We start from the raw sequence: 22,917 nt of genomic DNA, 5'->3' as shown, positions 1-22,917 counted from the left end.
CAGCCCCTCCTCTGTCAGGTAGCACTGGAGCAGAGACATGGAAGAGACGAAGGGGAGAGGACAGGAGCGGTTGGGGAGAAGAGGGTTCTGTGAGGCGGAAGGGCGACCCAAAAGCCTGGAGACAGGAGGGTGCCTGCTGCCAGGCTGCAGCTGGGGGGCGGGCGGGCGGGCGGGGGAGGGGTGGGGACGGCCACAGAGAGGTCACAGGTCTCCCAGGAAGCTTGGGATTTTATCTTCTTGGTCCAAAGAGGAATGTGATCGGACTCACATTTGAAAGCACCATTTGGATGGGTGTAAGGGGCACACATGGGACATGCAGATGGGAGGAGGGGAGAACAGCACGCATGATGCAGGGCAAGGGAGCTGCCTGGCTGCTGAAAACTGCTGAAAACTGGGCGTGGGGTGACAGAGAAGCAGGGTGAGGCCCCTCCCAGCTTCGGGGATTGCAGGGAGAACGTGCTGCAGTTAGTGGGGCCATGTAGGAGGCCAGCAGTGCTCTGCAGGGAGAGAGCCTGCAGGTGATTGGCATTGCCTGGAGGCCCAGGCTGGACCGTGTGAGGCAGAATTCAGGGCATGCGATGGGAGGAAGTCGCCCAGGGCAGGGATGGAAGGGAGAAAGAAAAGAACATGGAGGCCAGAGCTCCAGGGCCCATGCACACGGAGAGCTGGAGGGGGGGAGGCGGCAGGGAGGCCAACAGCCTGTAGGTGGGGGGCATCTGGGAAGACATGGGTCGGGGAGGGACGGGTGGCAGATCGCTGTCAACAGAAGCTGCTCTACGTTGTGCAGGACGGGGCTCAGGGCTGCCACGTGCATCCTCCACCTTCCAACAGCTGTCCCTTGACTCCCTGCTTCCCCTTCCAGCTACTAAGAAAACCGAAGATGCAGCCACCATGACGTAGAGCAGGGGCTCCCTGCCAGGGGTGACTTTGCACCTCTCACCCCTGGGAACATGGGGCAAAGTCTAGGGAGAGTTTTATTAGTTTGATCATAACAGAAGAGAAAGGCCAGGGGTGGGTACTGGCATTTAGGATGCACCATAGAGGGCTTTGGCTGAAACACCCCAGGGAGCCCTGGAAGCCCCCCAGCCAGGAGACCTCCAGCTCCCAGTGGCAGCAGCGCTGGGGTGGGTGGCGGGCGGCAGAAGCCCAGATGTGGGGCGAGAATTCAGTTTGCAAATCCTGGGGCTAAGGGCCTGAGATCCACCTTCAGAGAAGCCACTGCATTCAGGCCCCCCAGCAGATCCCGAATGGGAACACCCCAATGCCAGGCTTGCAGCCCAGGCCTGCGATGGGACTGAAGGTGCTAATGGGCTGCTTTGTGTCAAACCTTGAATGGGGCTTACCAGACCCCACATTCATTAACCAAAGAAAGACAAGGGTGAAATGCTGTTTCACGTGAACATAAGCTTAGGAGATGTTTTGGTTAAATTAGCAAAGGGAGTTTCCTTTACATGCTGATAAGCAGGGATTCTGAGGGAGGATGTGTGGCATGGGAATCAGCAGAAGCAGGTCATTCCTGAGCAGTGGTCAGAGAGCATGGGACGTGAGACCCAAACCCACTTGGCTCAGAGGATACAGCAGTGGAAGCCAGTGGGGCAGGATGACAAGGGAGGGCAAGGCCCACAGGAAGGATGAAAATAGTCACTGCACATGAAAAACAACACAGTGTGACTTGGTTAGCAGAGGCACAGAGGACCTGCTGGAGCTGGCGAGGTGGTGGAGGCCCCCAGGGTGGGGACTGGGCATCAGTACAGCTCTGTAAGGGCGGCTGCGGGGGTGAAGCCTGGGAGAGCAGGCAGGCAGAGTTCCCAGGGGAGGGCAGCTACCTGGGTCCTGGTGATGTTGCTTCTCACCAGCAGCCTTGATCCCCGAGAAGCGCAGCAAGGAAGCTCTCTTACAGGGAGCCCTGCCTCCCTTGGGCAATGCCCACTAGAGACCCCTTCCTGCGGATTGCCCAGAAGGCTCAGGGAAAATCCCAATGCACGGGCAGGGCCAGGTGGCATCTGTCCCGGGTCTCTTACCATGGGTCACTTGCTGATGTCTGCTTTGCTCAATCTTCCGTGCAGGAACCCAGGCGCTCAGCCTGGAGGTGGTAGCAACGACGGCTACTTATGAGGTGTCAGCTTCAGAAATGCCTTGATGGACCTGCGGGCAGCAGAGCCCCCTCAACAGGCCTTTGCTTGGGCACTGGCGGAGCCATGGTTCTGGGAAGGAGGCTCCCAAATTCTTCGGGGAGTGGAACCCTTCCATTTGCTGATATATTGGAGGAACCCCAGAAGCAGGTTTGCTCTGAGTGAGGTGGACCTGGGGGGGCCAGAGCCCCAGAGAGAAGCACCCTCTTGTCCTGAAAGTCCCTCCTTGAAGGGCCCTTCTGAACTCCCTTCTCGGTTAGGCAGTGCCTTCTGGTCCCCACTCATCTACACACGGCCCGATTTTACCAAGAGTCCTGCTAAGTCAGTGCAACCAGGAGCCCCCTCCCTCCATATCTGATCCTCCTCAACTGAATGAGCAGAACTTAGATACGTGGAGGATGTGTCCCTGGAGCCCTCAGTCATTCGAGGAGGGGTCCTACTGGACCGGCGCTGGGGTCTCTGGGCTTGGAGGTGGGGTCCCGTGGAGCTGAGAGCCCCCCTTCCTTGGTGTCCCAGGGGGATGCTGTGGGGCTGGCTCTGCAATGGGAGAGCAGCTGGGACTGGGAGACTGATGCTACAGCACTGATGAGCCACTGTGACCCTTTTGGCCCGGGGCAAAGCAGGGGTGGCCTCCTACAGGGACTGGGATCCAAGACAGGGAAGCGGAACCCAGGCCTAGCGTCTTCCCCGCCTTCTGTCCTCCAGCGGGACTGTCCATGGCACAGCTGACAACTGGCCCCTGAGGCCACCGCATGGCTCTGGGCCCCAGCATCACAGGCAGAGCTTCCTGGCTGGCTCGGCGCCCAGCTCACCCCCATTCCCACAGGCAGGGAGGAAAGAAGAGCATGGAGCAGCTGATGGGCCAGCCCAGCCACCACACGCCCAGCAGAACTCGGCCCCCCATGAGTGACAAGGAGACGGGGATTCTTGGATGCCTGGGAAAAGCTGACACAGATCCGGGTGAGCTGCTGACATGGATGGCCGCTGGTGAACAGCGCATGAGGTGGCTTTACTCCTGGCTGCCTGCTTCCACTCTACCTGGGTCCTGGGTCTCGAAGCCCTGCTGGGCATCATTCCTCCTTCCTGGCTGTCCCCCTGCCTGAGGAGTCTAGTGTGCAGAACACCCCTACCTGTGTCCACAGCTGGTTAAGTGTGGCCCCATGTGCCTGCTCTGAGTGGTTTCCTCCCTTGCCCCCTCACTGGCCTAAGGTGAAGGGGACGGTGTCTCCTCTCTTTCCTCCTCTCATCTGGGATGGGTGGGACGTGCCCTGGTACACCACCTGCCACCCCCAAAAATCCTCTCACCTGCCACCCGAGTCCTCACCTCCCTTCTCCAAATCCTGGAGACCGCAACGAAGCATCTCACAGGACCAGCTGTTACAACTGCCTGGTGTTTACAAAATACCTAGCAAGGCAGAGTGACCCTGCACTCTACAGAAAGGCCTACTACAACCATGAAAATTCTTTAAAGTTGTGCTTCATTTTAATAATAACATCAGTTTTACATTCTATTCCATACTATGCTTGTTTTAAAACAAAAATGGGTTCTTCAGATTTCTGAGTAAACTCAATCTTGCAGGAAGCAGCCATGTTTTTCTTCCACATCACTCTGAGGGTGAGAGCTGGAGCTATAAGAAAAGGCGGAGAGCCTATTGCTGACCCCCATGGACAGATCAAATACCACCTTAAGCCAGGATAGTAAGAACGACAGGAGCAAAGTAGCTTAGAACCAAGCACAGTGGACCCCGTTAACGGGCAGAGGGTTGCCACAAAGTCCACCCTAGGAACCCACGGGACAGCCTTTTCACTCCTGCAAAAGGACGGTATAAATACGGTTGGAACTTCTATTTGTACACAAACAGACAGAGAAAGATGGACATCTTGTGGGCACATGTTAGCATTACATCACAGTTCTGGAAATAAATATAACTTAATCAGATGATATCCCTGTACTGAGACTGAGTCGCAAACTACTCCATAAAATATCTCTCAAGGTTTTAAAAGAAAGAATAAAATGCAGCGTACTTTTCTTCATAAAGTACAGGGACTTGCAAAGAACAAATAGTTTTCCATTTTGAGCTCATATGATAAAAACTCTTTAACTTTTACATCAAATTGTTTAGCCATTTTAGTGGAAGCATATTAATAAGTTATCAGTTTAACTGACCTCTTAATTATGTTATTTTCTAAAGCTGTAGATTGGAGAAGCTACCAAGAGTCTGACAGGTGATAAAGAGGGTATAGGACAAGAACTAAGAGTTTTATAGTCATATTCTCTAAACAACTGACTGGACCCAGGCACAGGGGAGCCCCAAATCAGAAGCCAGAACCTAGACCTCCCTCCAGGTCTTAGGACACACCGACAACAAAACAGTTTTTTCTTGGAAGTTTGACAAGAAAAAATACCTAAAGAACACATAACAAAAAAAAACAAAAAACTAGTTTTCCATGAGGAGGCTGAAGATATATAGATCTATTTTCCAAAACGGATAATGCCATTGATAAATTGTTGCTAATTTTTCTCTGCATAGCAGATCCCATGATTCTGTCCTGTCCTTGTCCCTTTTCCCTTAAATTATAGCTAATATTCTGTAAGGAAATGCTAGCTCAAATCAGTTGCTCACCTGAAAATTAAAAGCCAGGTGTGGGGTCCCCAAGCCACTGTTGACCACGTTCTGCAGTGTAGACTTTTGCTTGTTGCCACAGTGACAAAACAGGTGTGGCCCATCATGTGAGAAAGACAAAAATGTATTTTTTCAGGATCCCTCAACTAGTGGCCTACATCAAGTTCCATGATTATAAATAACAGCTGTTTTTGTACAGTCTGCAAGGGAAGAATGATTTTTATATTTTTAAACGGTTCTTAACAAAACCAAAAATGATAATGACAAGACACACAGCAGAAACTTGTATGGTCCTCAGAGCCTCAAATATTTACCATGTATCCCTTCACAGGCTTTGCCCACCCCCCTTATACAAAGGAGACTTTTCTTTCTTTCTTTAAATATCTTAAGAACTGAGTTTGAGAAAGATGGAAGTAGAAAGAAATGCACTTTCATCTTTGAACAGAAGTTCTTATTTTTTACTCTTAATGAGTTGTAAAGTTGATTTACTCTGATATTAAGCACCTACTGTGTATAGCACTTTACAGGTTTTAAAAGGAAAACTCACCTCTAAGACAAAAAAATCATTATAATCCAAGTCAAAATGTGGTATAAAACATTTACTCAGTGCTAAGGGGCAAAAAAAAAAAAAGAAAAAGGTAGAATAGGTGGATTACAACAAACAGCCGGGAGGAGGGTGCTTCGGGCAAGGGGAAGACCAGGGCAGGGCCCACCAGGGCGGAAAGGCAGTGGTGATAGTCCCGAGCTCCCAAGAGGCAGGTGTGCTGTGGGTGCGAGCGGACAGTGTAGAGGAAGAGAATGCTGGAGGGCAACTATTTAGTGTGGCTCAGTACCAAGGTACTCTGGAAAAATCACTCACTTGGCAACTTTAAATGAAAGAGAAGTTATTGTGGAAACGTATGCCTGGAATCAGAGGTCAGGAGTGGAAAGACATCAGGACCCACGTGGTCTCCTCTCCCCAGTTCACATGGTCTTTTTCCAAGATGCTTCTGATGTGCACCTCCTTCCTTCTCCATTCCCTACTCTGGCTTCCTGCTTAGGAGTAAACGCATCAGTCGGGTACAGGGCTGTCATAGGTATCAACATCAGGAAATCCAGCTGTGGGGGTTAGATTTCTGGTCCCTGCACTCCACACCAGGCGTCAGCCATAGAACGTAAAGACAAGCGCAAGGGATCGCTATTTGGAGAGGACTCCAGACTGCTTTCTATTAGGGGTGATTGCCGTTGCAATGGCCACACTGAACATTTAGGAAGTAGCTGGTAGGTAAGGGCTGCTTGACTACTTAGCACATCCATTGCCGAGAGTCTGGACTTTATATAAGACGTAGGGAGGCCACGGGAGGTTTCTGAACACGGTATTGATGGCAGCAAGTTGGTTGTTTAAAAAAAGGTGATTCTGGTGGCGGGTGGAGAACTTCGGCTCAAGAGAAGGATCAGGGTCTCAATTTAGCCAGTTATTACTGCCAGGGAAGGGTTTATTTTCCGCTCCCAGGAGGTATTAAAATGGGACTTGGTAGTGGCTGGCTATTGACCGTGACTGGTGGTGGGGTCTCGGGATCCGGTGAGGCGCTACGATTTGCAGCCGGTGGTGGTGACGCCGCTAGGATGGGTCCGATAATGAGACCCCAGAGTGCAGGGACAGCTGCCAGAAGGAAGGAAGGGCCACCGCGAGGGCTGCGACGTCGCTGGAGCGCACTAGGTGCGGTCGGGGGAAACCCCTCGGGCGGACCGCGCGGCTCGCCGGGAGCTGTAGTCCTTCCCGCTTCTCTCGGACGCAGTAGGACGCAGGCACCGCTCCCCGCAGCTACCAGCAGCACAATCCCCAGTCCCGTGCGGGGTCCTTCGGTCCTGCGGGCGCACTGGGGAACGTCACGCGCCCCTCGTGGGAGAGGTTAGGCGTCTATAGCAAGCCTGTAGCACAGCAAGCCGGCAGGAAAACACTGGCCCCACCAGAGAGTAGAAGGAGCGCAGTTCGAAGCCTCTGCTCTCCTTGGCTTTTCCCTTAGCTATGCCTGCTCGCCGCCTCGGCGTGGTTTCTTTCCATATGTGGTTCAGGCGGCGCCTCAGGCAGCCCTGCGCTGCAGCGAGGGGCGGGGCGGGCCAGGGCGGGGCGGTGTCCTGGCCGGGTAGCGTCGCGCTCGGGGGCCGCGCCGGGTCGCGTTTTCCTCTAGTGCCTGAGGCGGCTCTGGCTCGGAGCGCCTTTCGCCGGCCCCACGGGGACCTCTGTGCACGGATGGACCCGCCTGGACCTGGCGGGAAGCGGCCCGGCAGGCGGCGGCCCCGGCGGCGTCAGCAGAGGCAGGGCAGGGCCGGGGTCGCGGGTCCTTGAAGCGCGCGGGCCCAACGGGCCCGGCGGCGGCACCATGATGCCGGGCGAGACCCACTCCACGGCGCCCGGGACGGCGGCGGACCTTTCGCGGTGTCAGGGCTGCGCCTCCCTGCAGCAGGTGTGACGCCTCCCCGAGGCCGGGGGCGCGGACTGACGGGCCGGCAGGGCGCGGGGCTGGGTGTTCGGCCGCCCGGGCAGCGGCCCCGCGCGCTGCTCGCGTTACTGGGTGGAAGTGCTCCCTTCTCCCTCCAGGCTCCTCTTCTTTTGCGGTTTTGGGAACGGCTTCCTTTTCTTATGCTTGGAACCCAGGACTCGCGCGCTCTCCTGCGGCTTGGGGTGGAGGGGGCGGGCTGTGAGCGAGCTCTGGAGGGTCCCTCCTTCCTTCCCCAGCCTCAGGGCTCCCCAGGGCTGATCCGGTTGGTGAGTGATCGGCGAAATGCTAAGGGAAGCCGTCTCCTTAGGCGTAAGGTTTTTGATTGTTCTGGCTCATTCTTACATGTCTCTTAGCTGGAGGCAAGATCTTTTGCTGCTTGTGGGATGGCAGGGAGTCACCAGTTAAAGCCACGTAGCTACTGGAAGATTCTAGCAGCGTGGACTGTTTCATACAGCGATAGAAAACGAGTTACTAGCGTCTGGCCCCAGGTCTTGCGAGGTAGTGGAAAAAGCCAAGTACTCGTTTCCATCTAGACCCGCCTAGCTGTCAGTGTGGGGGGTCTCTGTCATCTTAAGACTATCAGCGTCTTTGATGGTAAAGTGGGTCAATCCACTGCCCTCCTACTAGATGTTATCTACCTTGTGTTCTAGATAAGAGGGATATAGTGCTGAACAAAGTAGATGGTTTGCTCTCATGTATAAGGTAGATGTGTGCAAATAAGACTAAGAAGTTTTAAGTGTTAGGAAGACAAAGGAGTTGGAATGGTGGTCTTGCGTCTTGGCGGGGGTGGTGGTGCAGGGTGTTTTTGAGGAGGTCACGTGGTGACGTGCAGCAATCTGAATGTTGAACAGAGGTGTGGGAGGAGCTTTCTGGGTAGAGGGATTAGCAGGTGGAAAGGTTACTGAGGTGAGGAGCACGGTGTCTTAGAGGAGCCAAACAGGTCTGGTTTGGCAGAGATAGTACAGAGGGGGGATGAGCGGCGAGAGGACGCCGGGAAGAAAAGTAGGCCAGGGAGAACATCAGGAGTGTGTGTTTCAAGTGCAGTATCTATAAACTGATCCCAAACATTTAAAGGGTTGAGAGCAGGAGAGGAAGAAAAGGGTGTTCTGCACTGGCACTCTAGAATCAAAGAACTTTGTAAAGTATTTGAAAAAAAAAGTTTTTAAAAAATAGTAAAATCATTGTCTTAATTTTTTTTCCTCTCAGAACCCCAGGAACATGAGATAAATTCTCTTTTGAGTCTTTAATAAATTATGTTTATTCTTCGGGTCAGTTCTTTTATTCAACAAGTATTAGTCGATCACCTGCTGTGTTTTAGGCAGTGCAGTTACAGCAGTGGTGGGAACATGGTCTCTTGGAGCTTCTGTTCTAGGTGATGTGGGGAGAAGATAAGTTATGTAAGAGGGTAATAAATACATTGCAGACAAATTAAGCAGAGAAGGGAGAGAAAATGAATGGGTGAGGAAGGGGCCAGCGGTTGATGAAATTTAAATGGAGAGTCCTGGGGAGGCCGCTCAGAGGTTATTTTTGGGCAAAGGGATGAGAGAATAAGCTCTTTAGGTATCTTGGGAGAAAAGTGTCCCAAGTAGTGGAAAGATCAGCTGTGGGGGCCTGACAGAAGAGCTTGGCGGTGTGCTTGGGAAGAGCCAGAGGCCAGTGTAGCTGGGCTGGAGTGAGTGTTGGTGTGTCATTCTGTTGGGGGCTGCTGTAACAAAATATCATAAACTGGGTGGTTTGTAAGCAGCTGAAATGTATTTCTCATAGTTGTGGTGACTGTCAAGTCCAGCATCAAGACACCGGCGGACCTAGTGTCTGGTGAGAAAGAGGAGGAGAGCTCTCTGCGGTCTTTTAATCAGGGCCCTCATTCCATTATCTGGCTCTGCCCTCATGACCTTATCACCTTCACCCTGGGCAGTAGAGTTCAATAAAGGAATCGGGGAGGGGGCGAGGATGTCTGTAGTAGTCAGAATGTTGGAAAAAGGAGGGTCTGATTCTGCAGGTCCTTGGAGATCATTGTAAGGATTTTAGCTTTTGCTCTGAAAAATAGTGAGTCCTTGGAAGCTTTTGTGCAGGAAAGCAACTGGTATGAATTATGCTTTCCAGTTGTGGATCTGATTCTACCCCCAGAAGTCCTCATCTTAGTTAAAAGTAGCAACTGTGTCCTTCTGGTTGCTTAGGCCAGAAACCGGACAGCATCCTTGGTGCCTCTCTTTCTCCCACATCGTGTCATCATCTGAGTCTGTTGGCTTCACCTTCGTTATCGCCTCTGTTTCTACCCTTTTCTGAACGGACTGTCATGCTGGCCTAGAGATTAATGCAGTGCCTCCTGAGGAATCTACTTCCGTCCACCTTTGCCACATTCCTCCTCTTGGTTATCAAATCAGCAACAGGAGTAATCTTGTTAAATCTCTAAGTCCTAGGTTCTGCACCCTTGTGTTGTAAGGGACAAGGTCGTGAAGGAATGTCTTGGTCCTGTTTACAGCTACTCAACCCTGCCATTGTAGTGCAGAGGCAACCACAGACAATACTGAAGGAATGGGCACAGTTGTTTGTCCAGAAGCTATTTACAAAAACAGGCCAAGGGCCTTGGTTTGCACCCCTCTTCCCTTGATCCAGATGCTCCAATCCACTTGGGTTTTCTGTTACCTGGAATGCGTTTTTAGGGGAAGAGAGTGGTTAGGTGTGTGTGGAGTGTCTGACACTAGTCTGTAATTTTGCAAAATAAGGCTGGAAAAGTAGGTTCATGGAAGATTATTGAGGATCTTGAATGGTAACCCCCTTAAAGATTCGTATTTATTTCTGTCAGCATTTTGGAGTAGGGAAGGGTTTTGCATGGTTACCACAGAAGTGCACTGTTTGTAGTAAAAATAACGTGGCGGTGTACAGGCCAGATTGGAGGAGGTGCAACTAGCTATGGTAAATATTTCACTAATGCATTCTAGTGATAATAAAAGTCTGGATTAATTGAAGGTTTGTGGGAATGGGAATAGAGAAAAGTTTGAATACGAGAAACCATGCAAAGAATGGAGGAATTGCAAGTCAGGGAAATAGGAGATTCAGAGATTTAAAACCTGAGTGACTGAAGACTGTAGTAGAGGCGGGGGAAAGTGGAAACCAAGGCGAGAGATGTTGGCAACGGGGGACCGAATTCTTGGAATGACATTAGAACTGGGGATTTCACACTGTTTGCACACCTGTTCATGAAGCACGGTGCCCCCAAGGTACCTGACTATACTTCCCAGAAAACAGAAAGGAGGCAGGTTAGATGGGCACCGAGTTCATTGTAATTTTATTTGGGGAGTGATGGTGATAGAATGGAGGATTTGTTCTGTTACTTAAAAGAAACTTTGAAAATCTTTGTGACAATTCAAGGGACTGCATGCCACCATGTAGTGAGTGAAGAAAACGGGCTTGCTGATGACGAAAGCAATCATGGGATGCTGGGAAAAGGAGAAACAGATGAACAAAGCTAGTGCAACAGGTAGCGTGTGGAAATCCCAATTGGAGGGAATAAGAACTGAGAACAGGTGATAGCATCTGTCAGTTGGTCAATGGAGGACCCCCTTTGGGAAGGATGCTTCTGCACGTGTTCCATAGCTCTGCAACAAGTTCTGTACTCACCTGTACTTGTATTGGAGACAGTCTGGAGAGGTTCTGTACACAGAGACAGCCCGCTGGTCGTTGAGTGTACTGAAAGTTCTGGAGCTCACTGAACACTGCCCAGCACACTGTGGGTCTCCACCCTGCGGGAGGCCTGCGCCAGTGCTGTGACTTCATCCTGAACCTGTAGGAGGCTAACTGCTTCTGTCCTGAATGTGGTTTGCTTGCCCTGGAAATCCTTCTTTGGGTCTTTTTCCTCCCTGCCCTCTTCAGTGGGTGCAGAGACACAGAGCCTTTGCTGATGCCACTGCTTGATTGAGAAGTGTATAGACTGACCACATTTTATACTGTTTGTGTGTGGGTCTCACATCACCTTGTCTCTCACCTTTGTTGGTAACGGTGGTTTGTCACTGGTCTTTAGAATGGTGTCCGTACGGGTGGCCAAACTTTGGTAGTCATATAAACTAATGTGCATCCTAACTCTGGTGAGACTGCACAATTAAAGCAAGTCTTAAGTTGAGCAGTTTTAAGTCAAGCTGTCATTAGTTGAATTATTCTGGCGGAGAGGCCCCTTTCTACCAGTCTCCTTCACTACAGAGCAAAAACAGCTCAGCTCTCTTGGGAATCCTGATGAGAGTTTGAAGCACATGGTTATACCATTTAGCTCATGTAGCTGGAATGGATTCCAAGTAGATGGTGTTGGACTGTTCTTGGAGCAAATTGAGCCTCGTATTTATATAAACTTGTGCTGGACTCCCATTGATAATTGTCAATGGCTTGAACTTCATCATTGGGAACCTCAAACATATTTCCCCCAGACATACTTGTAAATGTCTATATTACAAGGAATGCTCACGAAATTTTAATTTGTTCATTTAGCATCACCCTGTCTGTGAGGCCATGGCATGTTTTGGTCTCCAGTCATGACCGGAAGAGGCATGGGGCTCGTGTGCTAGTTGAGGTTACAGTCAGTGAGAAAGCAGCCGCACTATAGGTATGTCTTGCCAATGCGTTTCAGTCCCCTGCAAGTTTGCTATGGATTCAGTGTGACCAAAGAAATGACAGTAGAACGTTTCTTTGGGGTGAGAGGGTTTATTACCCGGCTTGTTCTCCCTGCAGTCGGTTGAGCACTAGCATCTCTGCCTCCGACCAGAGCACTGGGCCGAGCTCTCTATGTAGCGCAATCATAGCTTATTGCCTAAAGGTGTGGAAGCAGCAGCCCAGCAACAGGCCAGTTACAGCATCAGGGGGTTTAAGTTCAGTGAGGATCCTGGCCATGGGAACCCCAACTTCCCCACAAGTATAATGTAACAAGGTAATATAGGCAAGGCCCTGTTGGGGGAGCACCGAGGAGGGACAGCCGAAGGCTTCCCAGAGGAAGGGAATCTAAATCCAGGTCTGAAGGACGATTGGTAGTTCAGTAAGATGGAGGAGACAGCGGGAGAGTTGTGGACAGAGGGGGCATCACATGCAAGGACTTGGAGGGAGAAGGTGGTGACTGCCCAGCTGCCCCAGAGTCCTGTGCTTGGCTGGGGTCTGCCTTCCTGGGGCCCCGAGCCTCCGGCTTGTCTGGTTGCACGTGTGCTGGAGCCCAGCTGAAGCAGGTTTGGGTGTTCCCACCTTCCTACCCCAGTCCAGGCTACACTGCACCAGGGAAGATCCCACAGGTCCTATCTGACTGCCCAGGAGACACCCTGAGTTCTGGTGGAGATCAATGTAGACCATAATTTTTAAATGAAAACAAAGTATTAGCAAATAGGAAGAGGAAATGCAGCTTATCAAAGATTCAAGCTGAACAAGTCAAATCTCCCCCAGCAGAGCAATTAAATGGGATTCTTATGATTCTTAAAAATAATTTATTTTCAGATAATTTAGAACTTAGAGGTCACCAGAGTAGTACAAAGAACTCTTCATCCCCTTCACAGATTGCTGAGGTGCTTCCGCGCTGGCCTCGTTGTGGTGTGCACTTGCAGACACTTCCCATGCCTCCTCGCTCCAGCGTATTCTTCTCTGAAATACGAATAATTCCCAGCATAGTCAGCCTGCAGCCCTCGGAGTCAAGATACTAACACTGGAGCAGCAGTTCCAGCCAGTCCATGAGCTCATTCTGATTTTGCTATGGGTCCAGGAATAGCCTTTTCCTTTCTGCTTTAAGGTCCCATCAGGAATATGTGCCGTGTGCCATTGTCCTGTCTCTTCAGCCTCCCTCACTTAAGCCTTTCTCTTTCATGTCCATGAAAGTTTAAAACTACAGCCTTGCATCTTCTGGGGAACATCTGGCCAGGTCTGGAGACATTTTTGGTGGTTACACTGTATCAGGGGTCACCAAGACCACACCCAGGCTCAGGGGTGGACCTGCAAGGAGGACTCAGGCCTCCGGATTGTCCTGCTCACCGAGAGAGCTTGTTGCAGTGGGAGGATACAAAGCACAGTCAGCGGAGGAGGAAGGTGCTGGGGTGGAGTCCTTGGGGAACCAGGTGTGTGACTGGACTCACTGAAAACCTCCAGCTATCTGGGGACACTTAGTGTGAAGTGGTGTCCACCAGGGACACTTAACAGAGATGGGGTCCAAAGATTCTCCTGGGGGCTGGTCACCTGAGTACCCCCTGCCTAGCCTGTCCCCAAATCCTGGACTCCAAGATGGAAAGCATGTTTCAGATAAACCACAGTGCCCAGTTTAGGCACAGGGAGCCACTGTTAACAGTAGGGGGCATGGTGGGAACCCTCTAGAAATCCAACTTCCCAGATGCCAGTCAAGGGCCCCCTTGCAAACAGACCTTAGGAGAAATGTTATGGACTAGGGTGCTGCAGGAAACTGAGAGGCCTTCTCACGTAGTCTATGTGCTTTTTCCTGGGTAATGCTGTCTTGTGATTTTAAGTTCTTTTTTTTAAATGGGAGTTATACATGAACATAGCTTAGAGAGCTGGATGTACAGAATTTGTTAAGACAGCCAGCAGCCCCCAGCCCCACCTACCTCCCCTTCCTAAGAGATCACGTTTGTTTGCACCGTGTTTCATACTGAACTTTAATTTTATTAAATAGCAAACTTGTATTGCCACTTCTCGTTTTTCAGTTTTAGGCGTATTGTTTGATTTCTGCCCTATACCCCACCCCATTGAACACCCTTCCTGTGCCCCCCCAGTCCTCTCTGTGCTTACGACTTCAGCTAGGTCACTGTTGGGAGTTGACATTCTTAAGAGATACGTTATTCAGAGCTAAACTCTGCAGTAATGGTGTCTCATCGTTTGGTTCCTGTTTGTGAGTTACTTTTCCTTTGCTGTGTGTTTTCTTGTTTCTCCTGATTACTGATTCTCCTTAATTCAATAATACTTACCTTGAAAATATTAAGGCGTGCTTACTATATGCCCAAGACTGGGTTAACCACTCTGTATGGCTCATCCTACTTAATCCTGAGAGAAGCCAGGATGTCCCTTCCTTAGCCTCCTTACCTGTCAAGTTGGAGTGGGACTGATGAGGGCTGAGGTTAAGAACCCTCGCCATGGCCATTCAGCCAGAAAGTAACACGACAAGAATTTGAACCCAGCTGTGTGAGCCTCTGGAGGCTGAGGCCCCTGGAATGTCTCTGGCATCGTACTTGACGTTATGGAGTGGCATCTGGACACAAGGTGGGGAAGATGAGATCACAGAGCATTAGAGAGCGGAAAAAAGGAGGAAGAACTGCTTTTGTTTAAAAAATAATCGTAATTTAAATGCATGACAAAAACCTCCTGTATTCACTTGCACTTTCCTGCCGAGTAGGTAGATCCGTCCTCTCCATGCTTTCATTGCACCGGCTCTCCTGTTTCTTCAGGGAACAAGTCCTTCCTGAGCCTTCACACCTGCTCTCTCCCGGCCCACAGCTGCCTTCCTGGCCTGGCTTTACCTCAGGCTGGTGTCCCTCCTAGTCCCTGCACGGTTTGCTCAGAATTTTGGTGGTGTGTGTTCACCTCTTCCAGTACCTTCCTGAGCAGGTGTGTCTGGACAGTAAGTGCATGGAGACTTTGCAGAGTTGAAGATCTTTTTTTACCATCACGATCGATTGATAGCTCATACAGAATTTTACCTTGGCATTCATTTCCCTTCAAAATTTAAAGGCTTGCTTCCTACCTCTCTCAATTTCGAGGTCTCTAGATGGTTGTTGAAGTCTAAAACCATTCTAATTCTGGAGTCTTTGTATGTGACTTGTGTCATCTTATTTTTTTTCTCAGGATTCTTAGAGGATCTTTGCTTTATCTGTTGTTCTGATGAGCTCTGCTGATGTTTCATGGTTTGGATGCTGTTTGTATCCATGTGCTGGGCCCTTTCAGTTTGGAAACTTTTGGCTTCGGTTCTGGGATTTCTTTTTTAACTCTTACTATTTGTTTGATTTTCTCCCCATCTCTTCTATTACTCTCTGAAACGCTTACTGTTGGGCATATAGGCTCTTACTCTGTGTTTATTTTTCTTTATCCATTCCTATGCCTGTGTTTTGCTTTACTTTGAGTGACTTTTTTCCAGCTTCATCATCAAATCTTTTTGTTATTTTGCTTTCTATTTTAAATTTAGTTATAACAGTTTTATTGAGATGTAATTCACATACCATAAAATTAATCCTTTTATTGTGTACAGTTCAGTGAGTTTTGGTATGTTCACAGTTAATGCACCCCATCACCATTTAGTAATTATAAACATGTTCAGACCCACCCCTCAATCCCCGCCAGGAAACCCCTTCAGCATTAGCAGTCATCCTGTTCCCATCCTGTCCCATCCGTGTCCCCCAACCCTGGTCCCTGGCAACTACTAATCTACTTTTTGTCTCTGGATTCGCCTCTTTTGGACAACTCATATGAATGAAATCATAGAGCATGCAGCCTTTTGTGACTGGCCTCTTTCACTTGACGTGATGTTTTCAAAGTTCGTCCATGTTGTAGAATGTGTCATTCGTTCCTTTTTGTTGCCAAATAATTACATTGTGTCGCTGTAGGACATTTTGTTTATTTGTCGGTTGATGGACATTTAGTTGTTTCCACTTCCTGACTAGCGTGAATAAGGTTGCTATAAATAAAGAGTGGACACCTTCTTCATGGACATATGTTTCCAGTTCTCTTGGGTATATACCTAGGAGTGGAGTTGCAGGATCATGTGGTAACTCTGTTTAACATTTTAAGGAACTGCCAGGCCATTTTCCACAGCAGCTGTACCCTTTCATATTCCACCAACAGTGTGAAGGTTCCAATTTCTCTACATCCTTATCAGCACTTGTTATTGTCTGTCATTTTGATTTTAGCCAGCCTAGTGGGTGTTTATGCTTTTAATTTTTAGGAGCTTTTTAAAAACTTTCTAAGAGTTCTGAGTATTCCTTTCAAACACAGCTTCTTATTTCATGAATATAACCATTTATCTGATATCATATTAACATTTTTGAAGTTTTCTTTTCAGTTTTTGTTTATTCCAAGTTGCTCTGGCTTGTTTTATTTTGGCCTCTCATGTTGCAGGTTTCTCTCTGATGTTTGGAAGTCCTTGCTCGTTTGTCCATGTAAGAGCTGTGACTAATATGCTGGCTGCAAGTGCTGAGTGTGTGGGGCTTCTGGCCCCTGAGCTTCACTGCAGTGGATCTGTGTGGACCATTTATTGATTGAAGGAGATACAGTGTCAGTACCTTGAGATCTTTTCTCCAGGCCAATTAGGTGTCCCCAGAGAAAGTGTTCCCGTGTCCTGCCTGGAGGGCGAAAGGATTGACCGCACTGTTGGAGAGCTTAGTGGGGAGAGCAGGCGACCAGTGTCAGGTCCGTGGCCCTGGGTGTACCTGGGCCCCCTGCTTTTGGTGCAGTCCACCTGTCTCAGGTGTTCATCGTGTCCCAGCCAGAGACCTTTCCATAAAGCAGACCCTGTGTTGGCAGGAGGAGGAGTGATTCCTGGAGGCATGGCCAAGAGGGGGCAGTGTGAGCCTTGAGGGTCTATCAGAAAGCTGGTAACTGGTTCTCATTTCATTGCTGGCCGCCGTTCTCCTGTCTCTCGGGAACCGGGTGTGACCTATTCCAAGTTGTTGAAGTTTTACAGTGTCAATTGAGTTGGTTCTCATCTGCCCCCATGCGCCCCCTGTCCCCACTTTCTTGAGTCTGCTAAATCAGTGTTTGCAAATCTGCTTTCCAGTATCTGTTTGTCTTTATCCTCTTCTTATCCATGTGAGTTTTACCTCTGAGAAAAAAAAAATCCTTGATTTCAGTTTTAGCTGGTTTTTTAGAGAGGGAGTAAAAGCAGGTGCATTTTTATCCTATGTACCTTGTAGTCTGTTGCTGTGTGGAATTTATTTTGTATATAATGAAATATTTTTTTTCAGTGTGAAAGCCAAATAACACTAATGCTATTGAATAGTCCAGTCATTGCCCTTTTGACTTAACAATGTTTGGAGTCTCTGCTATATACAGAATATATTCCAGAGTAGTTAAAGATATAAATGCCAAAAAGAAGGGCATTAAAGTACTAGAATAACACATAGAAAAAGTTCAGTTTGCTTATGTGGTTACATTTTAATGATCAATTGACAAACATAGGTATTTGTAACATTTGACAAGTTGTTAGTATCCTTTAAATGTTGCAGCTCATAAGAAAAGTACAACCACACCAGGAAACAGAAGCTACTAAGGGACTATTAATAAAAGAAGGACAATGAATGTCCAGAAGAGACTGGAAGAGTTCTCAATCTCATAAAGAAGTACAGATGAAAGACTGGGCTCTAAGATTGTCAGGCTTCACAGCTGTCACTGATGTGGACTTTATCCTAAAGAGAAATAGAAGTAGCTCACACAGCAATGGGCAAGGACATGTACTCCATGCTTAGTGCAGACTGCAAGGGGCCAGTGACCTTTGGGGGAAAATTGGTGAATTGACCACACCCAGACATACTTTACATGTGCACCAGCAATCCTGAAAGGAGACACTCAGGACTTGAGAGTGAGTTCTAACAGGTGGTGGGATTATAAAAGGATGTATAGTTTTTGCTTTACGTATTTTAATGTGTAGGGTTTTTTATTTCCATTTTAAATCTATTACATGTATGACTCTGAAGAAGATGCACAATAAAAGGAAATATTTCAGTAATTATCAAAATTATTTGGATTATCTAGAAAAAGATACATTTTAGGATAAAGGAGATTTACATATTTCTGTTTATGTAATAGAATAAATGTGTTTATAATTCTATGTTACAGAAAAACTAATTTATATGAAAAATCAGTCACTGACTAGCTTTTTTTCTTTCAGAATTTAAATGAATATGTTGAAGCATTAATTACCTTGAAGCAAAAAATTATTAATACAGAGTGAGTATGTTTCATATGTTTGTCTGCACTTGGTGAGCCTGACAAGCTGGAGCAGGTGGTGGTGGACCCCCGGTTGGCTTTCTCACGTGGGGCCTGCATAGTGTTGGTTATAATGAAACTCACCAAGAGTTCTGTCTCCAGCGCAAACCTTCTGTTACTGTTTCATAGACCTTTAGGAGGCCTGAGGGTGAGGAATTGCTTTTTCTAAAGTGGACATTTTTTTAAGGCTGTTGATCATCTCAAAGCCTTCTTAGCTATCAGTGCAGTGATTTTAAAGAATTTAAGGTAATATGTAACTGTAATATATAACTGTATATGTGATTAAACTTGTTGCAGGAAACCTAGGAAGAAAGGTGCCTTGCATATTTTGAAGCATTTTAACATAGTGTATTTTCTAGTTTTAAAAAAGTAACATAGTTCTTTTCTTTGTTGCAGTAATTTGTTAACAGAGTATCAGAAGAAATGTGATGATATCCTTTCACTGGCTTTTTTCTTTTTAATTTTTAAGTTTGCTTATTTTATCATTGCTTCAATGTGAGAATTTGCATACCTACCTTTTAGAAGGCGATATTGCAGACTCAGGGTAGGGAGTGCTTCTGGGAGCACCGGAAACAGCTGCTCATTGCTGTTAGTTCATGCTTAGTACTCAAGGTCTCAGTTTAGAATTTCTTTTGTTTTGGCCATTGATTGTGATTTTCTGAGGGGCTCATAGGCTTTTTAGTGAGTGCGTCTGTTTCATTTGTCCTAGGGCTCAGGAGTAATGTGAAGCTGAGTGTGATACTTGCAGAATATTTTGGGATTTCTGCAAGAAGTGTACCATAGAAATATCCAGAATGTTGAAAAATTGACTTGTTCATTAGTTTTAATGATTTGTAGAAAATGTATATATATAGCCAAAGCCATAGTGTAATTTTGTATTCATGAGACAGGTCTTGGGTTTATAATAACCATTTGTTTATAACTATTTTAGAACATCTGTAGTATAACTGGCCTCCAGTTAAATATTTTCTTGGCAGGGTGAAAATAGTATGTATAATTTGATTTTTCCACATCCTGTGGTTGTAACACCTTGAATTAAATCTCTCCCATAAAAATTAAGTTTCTCCCATAAAAATAAACACATCTGTGTTTTTAGGGATTTACCGAAGTGCAGATTCTGCTTCAGTTTTGGGACAGAATCTGCTATTCAACTTCGGCAGTAACCTGAGGCTTGCCTCAGTGTTACTTCTGACATCCCTGAATTTACACATGATCACCGATTGTTTTGTTTGTTTTGGCACCATCATATTTAATTGGTGTGATTACAGTAATAAAATCAAAGAATAATATTTAGATTTATTTTTAGTATCTAAATTTTTACGTGACAAATACAGGTCATTGAAACTTGTATGTTGTTGAAGTTGTCAGTTTGCCTAACTATAAATGTATATTCTAAGAGTAATGTCTTTGATTATGAAAACTGGCGCAGTTATTATAGTACCTTTAATTGGCTAAATAAGGAAATAGGCAATTAATTCCAGTATTAGGAGAGTATGTGTTCCCCATTATATTGATTTTAGAATAAATGGCATAGACTTTTTGAGGTAATTACATATGTAATCCAGCAGGGAAATTAGTGATGATTTATTTTTCTAAAATTTGGCTGCAAGTTTTTTGAAGTCAAAATTATTAGAATAATTAGTTAAAAATTGATAAAACTTTTTGAATATTCTTGAATACCCATTCTGTGATGTGGTGATCTGCTTCAGCCTCAGCTACAGGTAAATAATCAAATTAATTTTAAACACATTTGGCATTTGCTCAAAGTATGAATTTGTTGTGTCTCACGTATGCGGTAGTTTGCCCTGCCAGCCGAGGTGCCAGATACTCAGGCTTTGTTGTATAAGTCGACTGTTTACTTTTTTGTGTATTTCTGACCATTCTGTTATTTCTTAGCTCCTCTTTCTACAGGGCAGAGAGTATATTTTATTTCATCACTTGGTTTTTTTGAGCTTTTCTTCCTTGGAAAGACTACAGTAATCTACAATGAGTAAAATACACTCCTTAATATTAAGAAGCTTATAAACCATTGCTACATGGTGATATGTTGATATGTAAGAATTTACAGGAGGTGAAACTTAAAGGAATTATTTTTACTATCTTAGAATATGTAGCTGGCAGCATGGGATGGGAAATGAAGTATCAGATTGTGTAAATTGTAGAAGTGAGAGATTATAGATTTTGTGTTTAACCTGTGTTTCTTTTATTACTTCTCAAATGTTAATGTGGCTTTAGTTAGTACATAACTCTTGTTGCTGGAATTATGCTGCTCTGGACTATTTGAGAAATGAGGGGTAGGTTGTTTGGGGAATCTGATAATATGGGATTCAAGGTATTGCCCATTAATTGCATATTTTTTTTGTCTTTATTCTTGGAATTTAATATAATCATGTCTAATCAAATAACTTTTTATTTAGAGAAATATTTTGATTTTTGGTGTGTGTTATGGCAAATAGAAATAACTCTGTAAAAGGTCTATCACTGTGTTATAGATGGAATTTGGGATAATGTTTTCTAGGAATTGAGATTTTTGCCTCTGTACATTGAACACAGGTGATTACAGATGGTTTTAAAGTGAGTTTTATCTTCAGATAAGTGTCAGTAGGTACTGTTCTTACAGTTTTCTTTAACAAAATTTACAGCTGCAGTTTGCAAGAAGGTAAGCTACCTTGTTCTTATAGCTGATTTGGGGTAGATATTTATCAGCTTAGATTTTTAAGTGGATTTGAAGTGACACATAGGATTGACCCATTATACAGAATGTTGCAGTGATGTTCATAATGGAAGAAGATTCACATTTTCCTTACTAATGTCCAAATAAATTTCTTGCTAAGGTCTTAAACTGTGGCCTGGTATTGGACTTTCCAGTAACTTTTACTGACTGTGTTGCTGTTGAGATGAAACTTACTGCTATGAAATATTGTGTACTTGAATCAGACTGTGGTTGTTTATCTTTTGCATTTTAAATAGTTTAAAATAGATGTACTCAAAAACTTAGCAGTGTTTCAAACTCATTACCTTTATTACCTCGAAAGCAAAACGTGGTTATAAACTGAATCACAAAATTTCCTATCCCTTAATTGGGATAAATGCGGATGAGATCAAGGTTGGATGGACCAAATTACTTGGCAGATCTTTGTTTAATGTCCTCCCCAGCAGAGTGAAAAGTCAGTGTGCTCACTTCTCAAGTGGCTGTTTGATATACTTGTATTAGAAATAGACCGCAATACCGAAGAAATGAAAAGCAATATGAAGATCATGTTGGTGTAAATAAAGGGACTGCATTTAAAAAGAGTTTCTTTTACTCCTTTTTGTTTAAGTTAGGAATAAAATTGAAAATAACCAGTAGATATAGTTAATAACTACTGTGGATACTTTTTTAATCATGTTAATGTGTTACCCATTTTTAGAGAGAATAGTACTCTGCATCACCAGGTGGAACAGATGCTTCAAAAAATTTCTCCTCTTCAGAAATGTCAGGAAGAACTGGGGTCTTTAAAGGCAGAACTAGAAGAAAAAAAGGTACCCAAAGTAGTTTTCCGACAGAGATCTGTTATCTTAAAAAAATCAAGATCTGCTTATTCACTGTAATGGGTTAAGAGAGCATTTTATTTCTTAATAAAGGAGTAAGTGCTAATCGAGACTCTTGTAAGTGTATTACTGTAATTTAGGGAATATTGAACTTGTTGACTAATGGCTTGGACCTTTCAGTAGTCGTGGCCTCTGTGATGCTGCATTCGTTGCTTATCCTTTTTGAGAGGCTTAGAGGAGACACCTTCTAGCTCTGAGTTTGCATGGCTCTGTGTGTCTGCATTGATGCCTTCTCACATTTTTCTTGCTCCATAACATGCAGAAATTCAAACTTAAAGGTAGAGAAATCATGTTCTCCATTTCAAAATCAAGTTGCAATTAATTAGTTTATTTAAAATGCTGTAAACTTGCTTTTCTATATGAATTGGTTTACTCTTTATAGGAGTTTCAGAATTCATGGCTTTTTCAAGTAAAATAAACCTGTAGCCATTAAAGTTAGGTGGTTTGTATGAGACAAGTTGCAGCCAAGCCAGAGGGATTCTTGGCTTCTTAGACTGTATACCCTTAAGTTTGCTATATGATAGTATTTGCCTCTCAGTTTTCAAATTGTGCCATTTTAGTAATGCGATGCCTGTCTGAGGTCTTGCATGCTTTAACAGTGATTGATTTTCCTACTTCTGTAGAAAGTCTTCTATGTTAATGCAGTGAAAGATAGAAACAACCATGACACTGAATTTTGCCTGCTTCTGATGATGTGAGAATCTTATCATCCACATGTTGGAGGAAACATGAACACGGAAGTCCGACCTGAGTGATGAACTCTAGTCGTTCATTCATTGTGACTTTGAAATAAGTCAGCTGGTGGATCATCAGGTCCCTTAACTATAAAAAAAGGATCTTCAAGTCCATTTATCAGAGCCGTGTTGATTAAAGAACTGCCATATCCACATACAGTGTGATACAAGACCCAGAAACAGTTTCTTAGAAAGTTTCATAGTGGCCATGAGGATGTACATGGTGATTGGTGGGAACACGTTCCTGGTTGTCATTAAGTATCATAACTTGTTTTATGTATTTCTCATAGTTTATATATATATATATATATATATAAAACTATAAAATTTCTTAAAGTTTTGTTGAATTTTAAGTGGTTGAGACCACAATATTAGCTGTTCAGTATTATAAAGATTTGGAGTTGCCTGAAAA

General features: G+C 45.7%; 1 protein-coding gene across 2 annotated transcripts in view; it reads left to right on the top strand.

Annotated features, from left to right (window-relative positions):
* Positions 1–6,396: 6,396 nt before the first annotated feature.
* ICE1 (interactor of little elongation complex ELL subunit 1) overlaps positions 6,397–22,917 on the top strand; it is a 53,775-nt gene continuing 37,254 nt past the window's right edge. The window contains exons 1-5 of one of the 2 annotated variants that reach the window (XR_008995510.1): positions 6,397–7,203; positions 18,083–18,141; positions 18,577–18,612; positions 20,822–20,839; positions 21,591–21,702. Coding sequence is in view for 1 of the 2 variants with exons in the window: in XM_057496585.1 (XP_057352568.1) it covers positions 7,120–7,203; positions 18,083–18,141; positions 18,577–18,612; positions 20,822–20,839; positions 21,591–21,702 (309 nt within the window). In the remaining variant the exon portion in view is untranslated. The remainder of the gene's footprint in view (positions 7,204–18,082; positions 18,142–18,576; positions 18,613–20,821; positions 20,840–21,590; positions 21,703–22,917) is intronic. The other variant, XM_057496585.1, reaches the window with a different exon arrangement.

Source organism: Manis pentadactyla, chromosome 2, assembly GCF_030020395.1.
Source record: "Manis pentadactyla isolate mManPen7 chromosome 2, mManPen7.hap1, whole genome shotgun sequence".
NCBI lineage: Eukaryota > Metazoa > Chordata > Mammalia > Pholidota > Manidae > Manis > Manis pentadactyla.
Note: the sequence above shows the minus strand (reverse complement) of the source record. Positions and strands in the feature narration are given on the sequence as shown.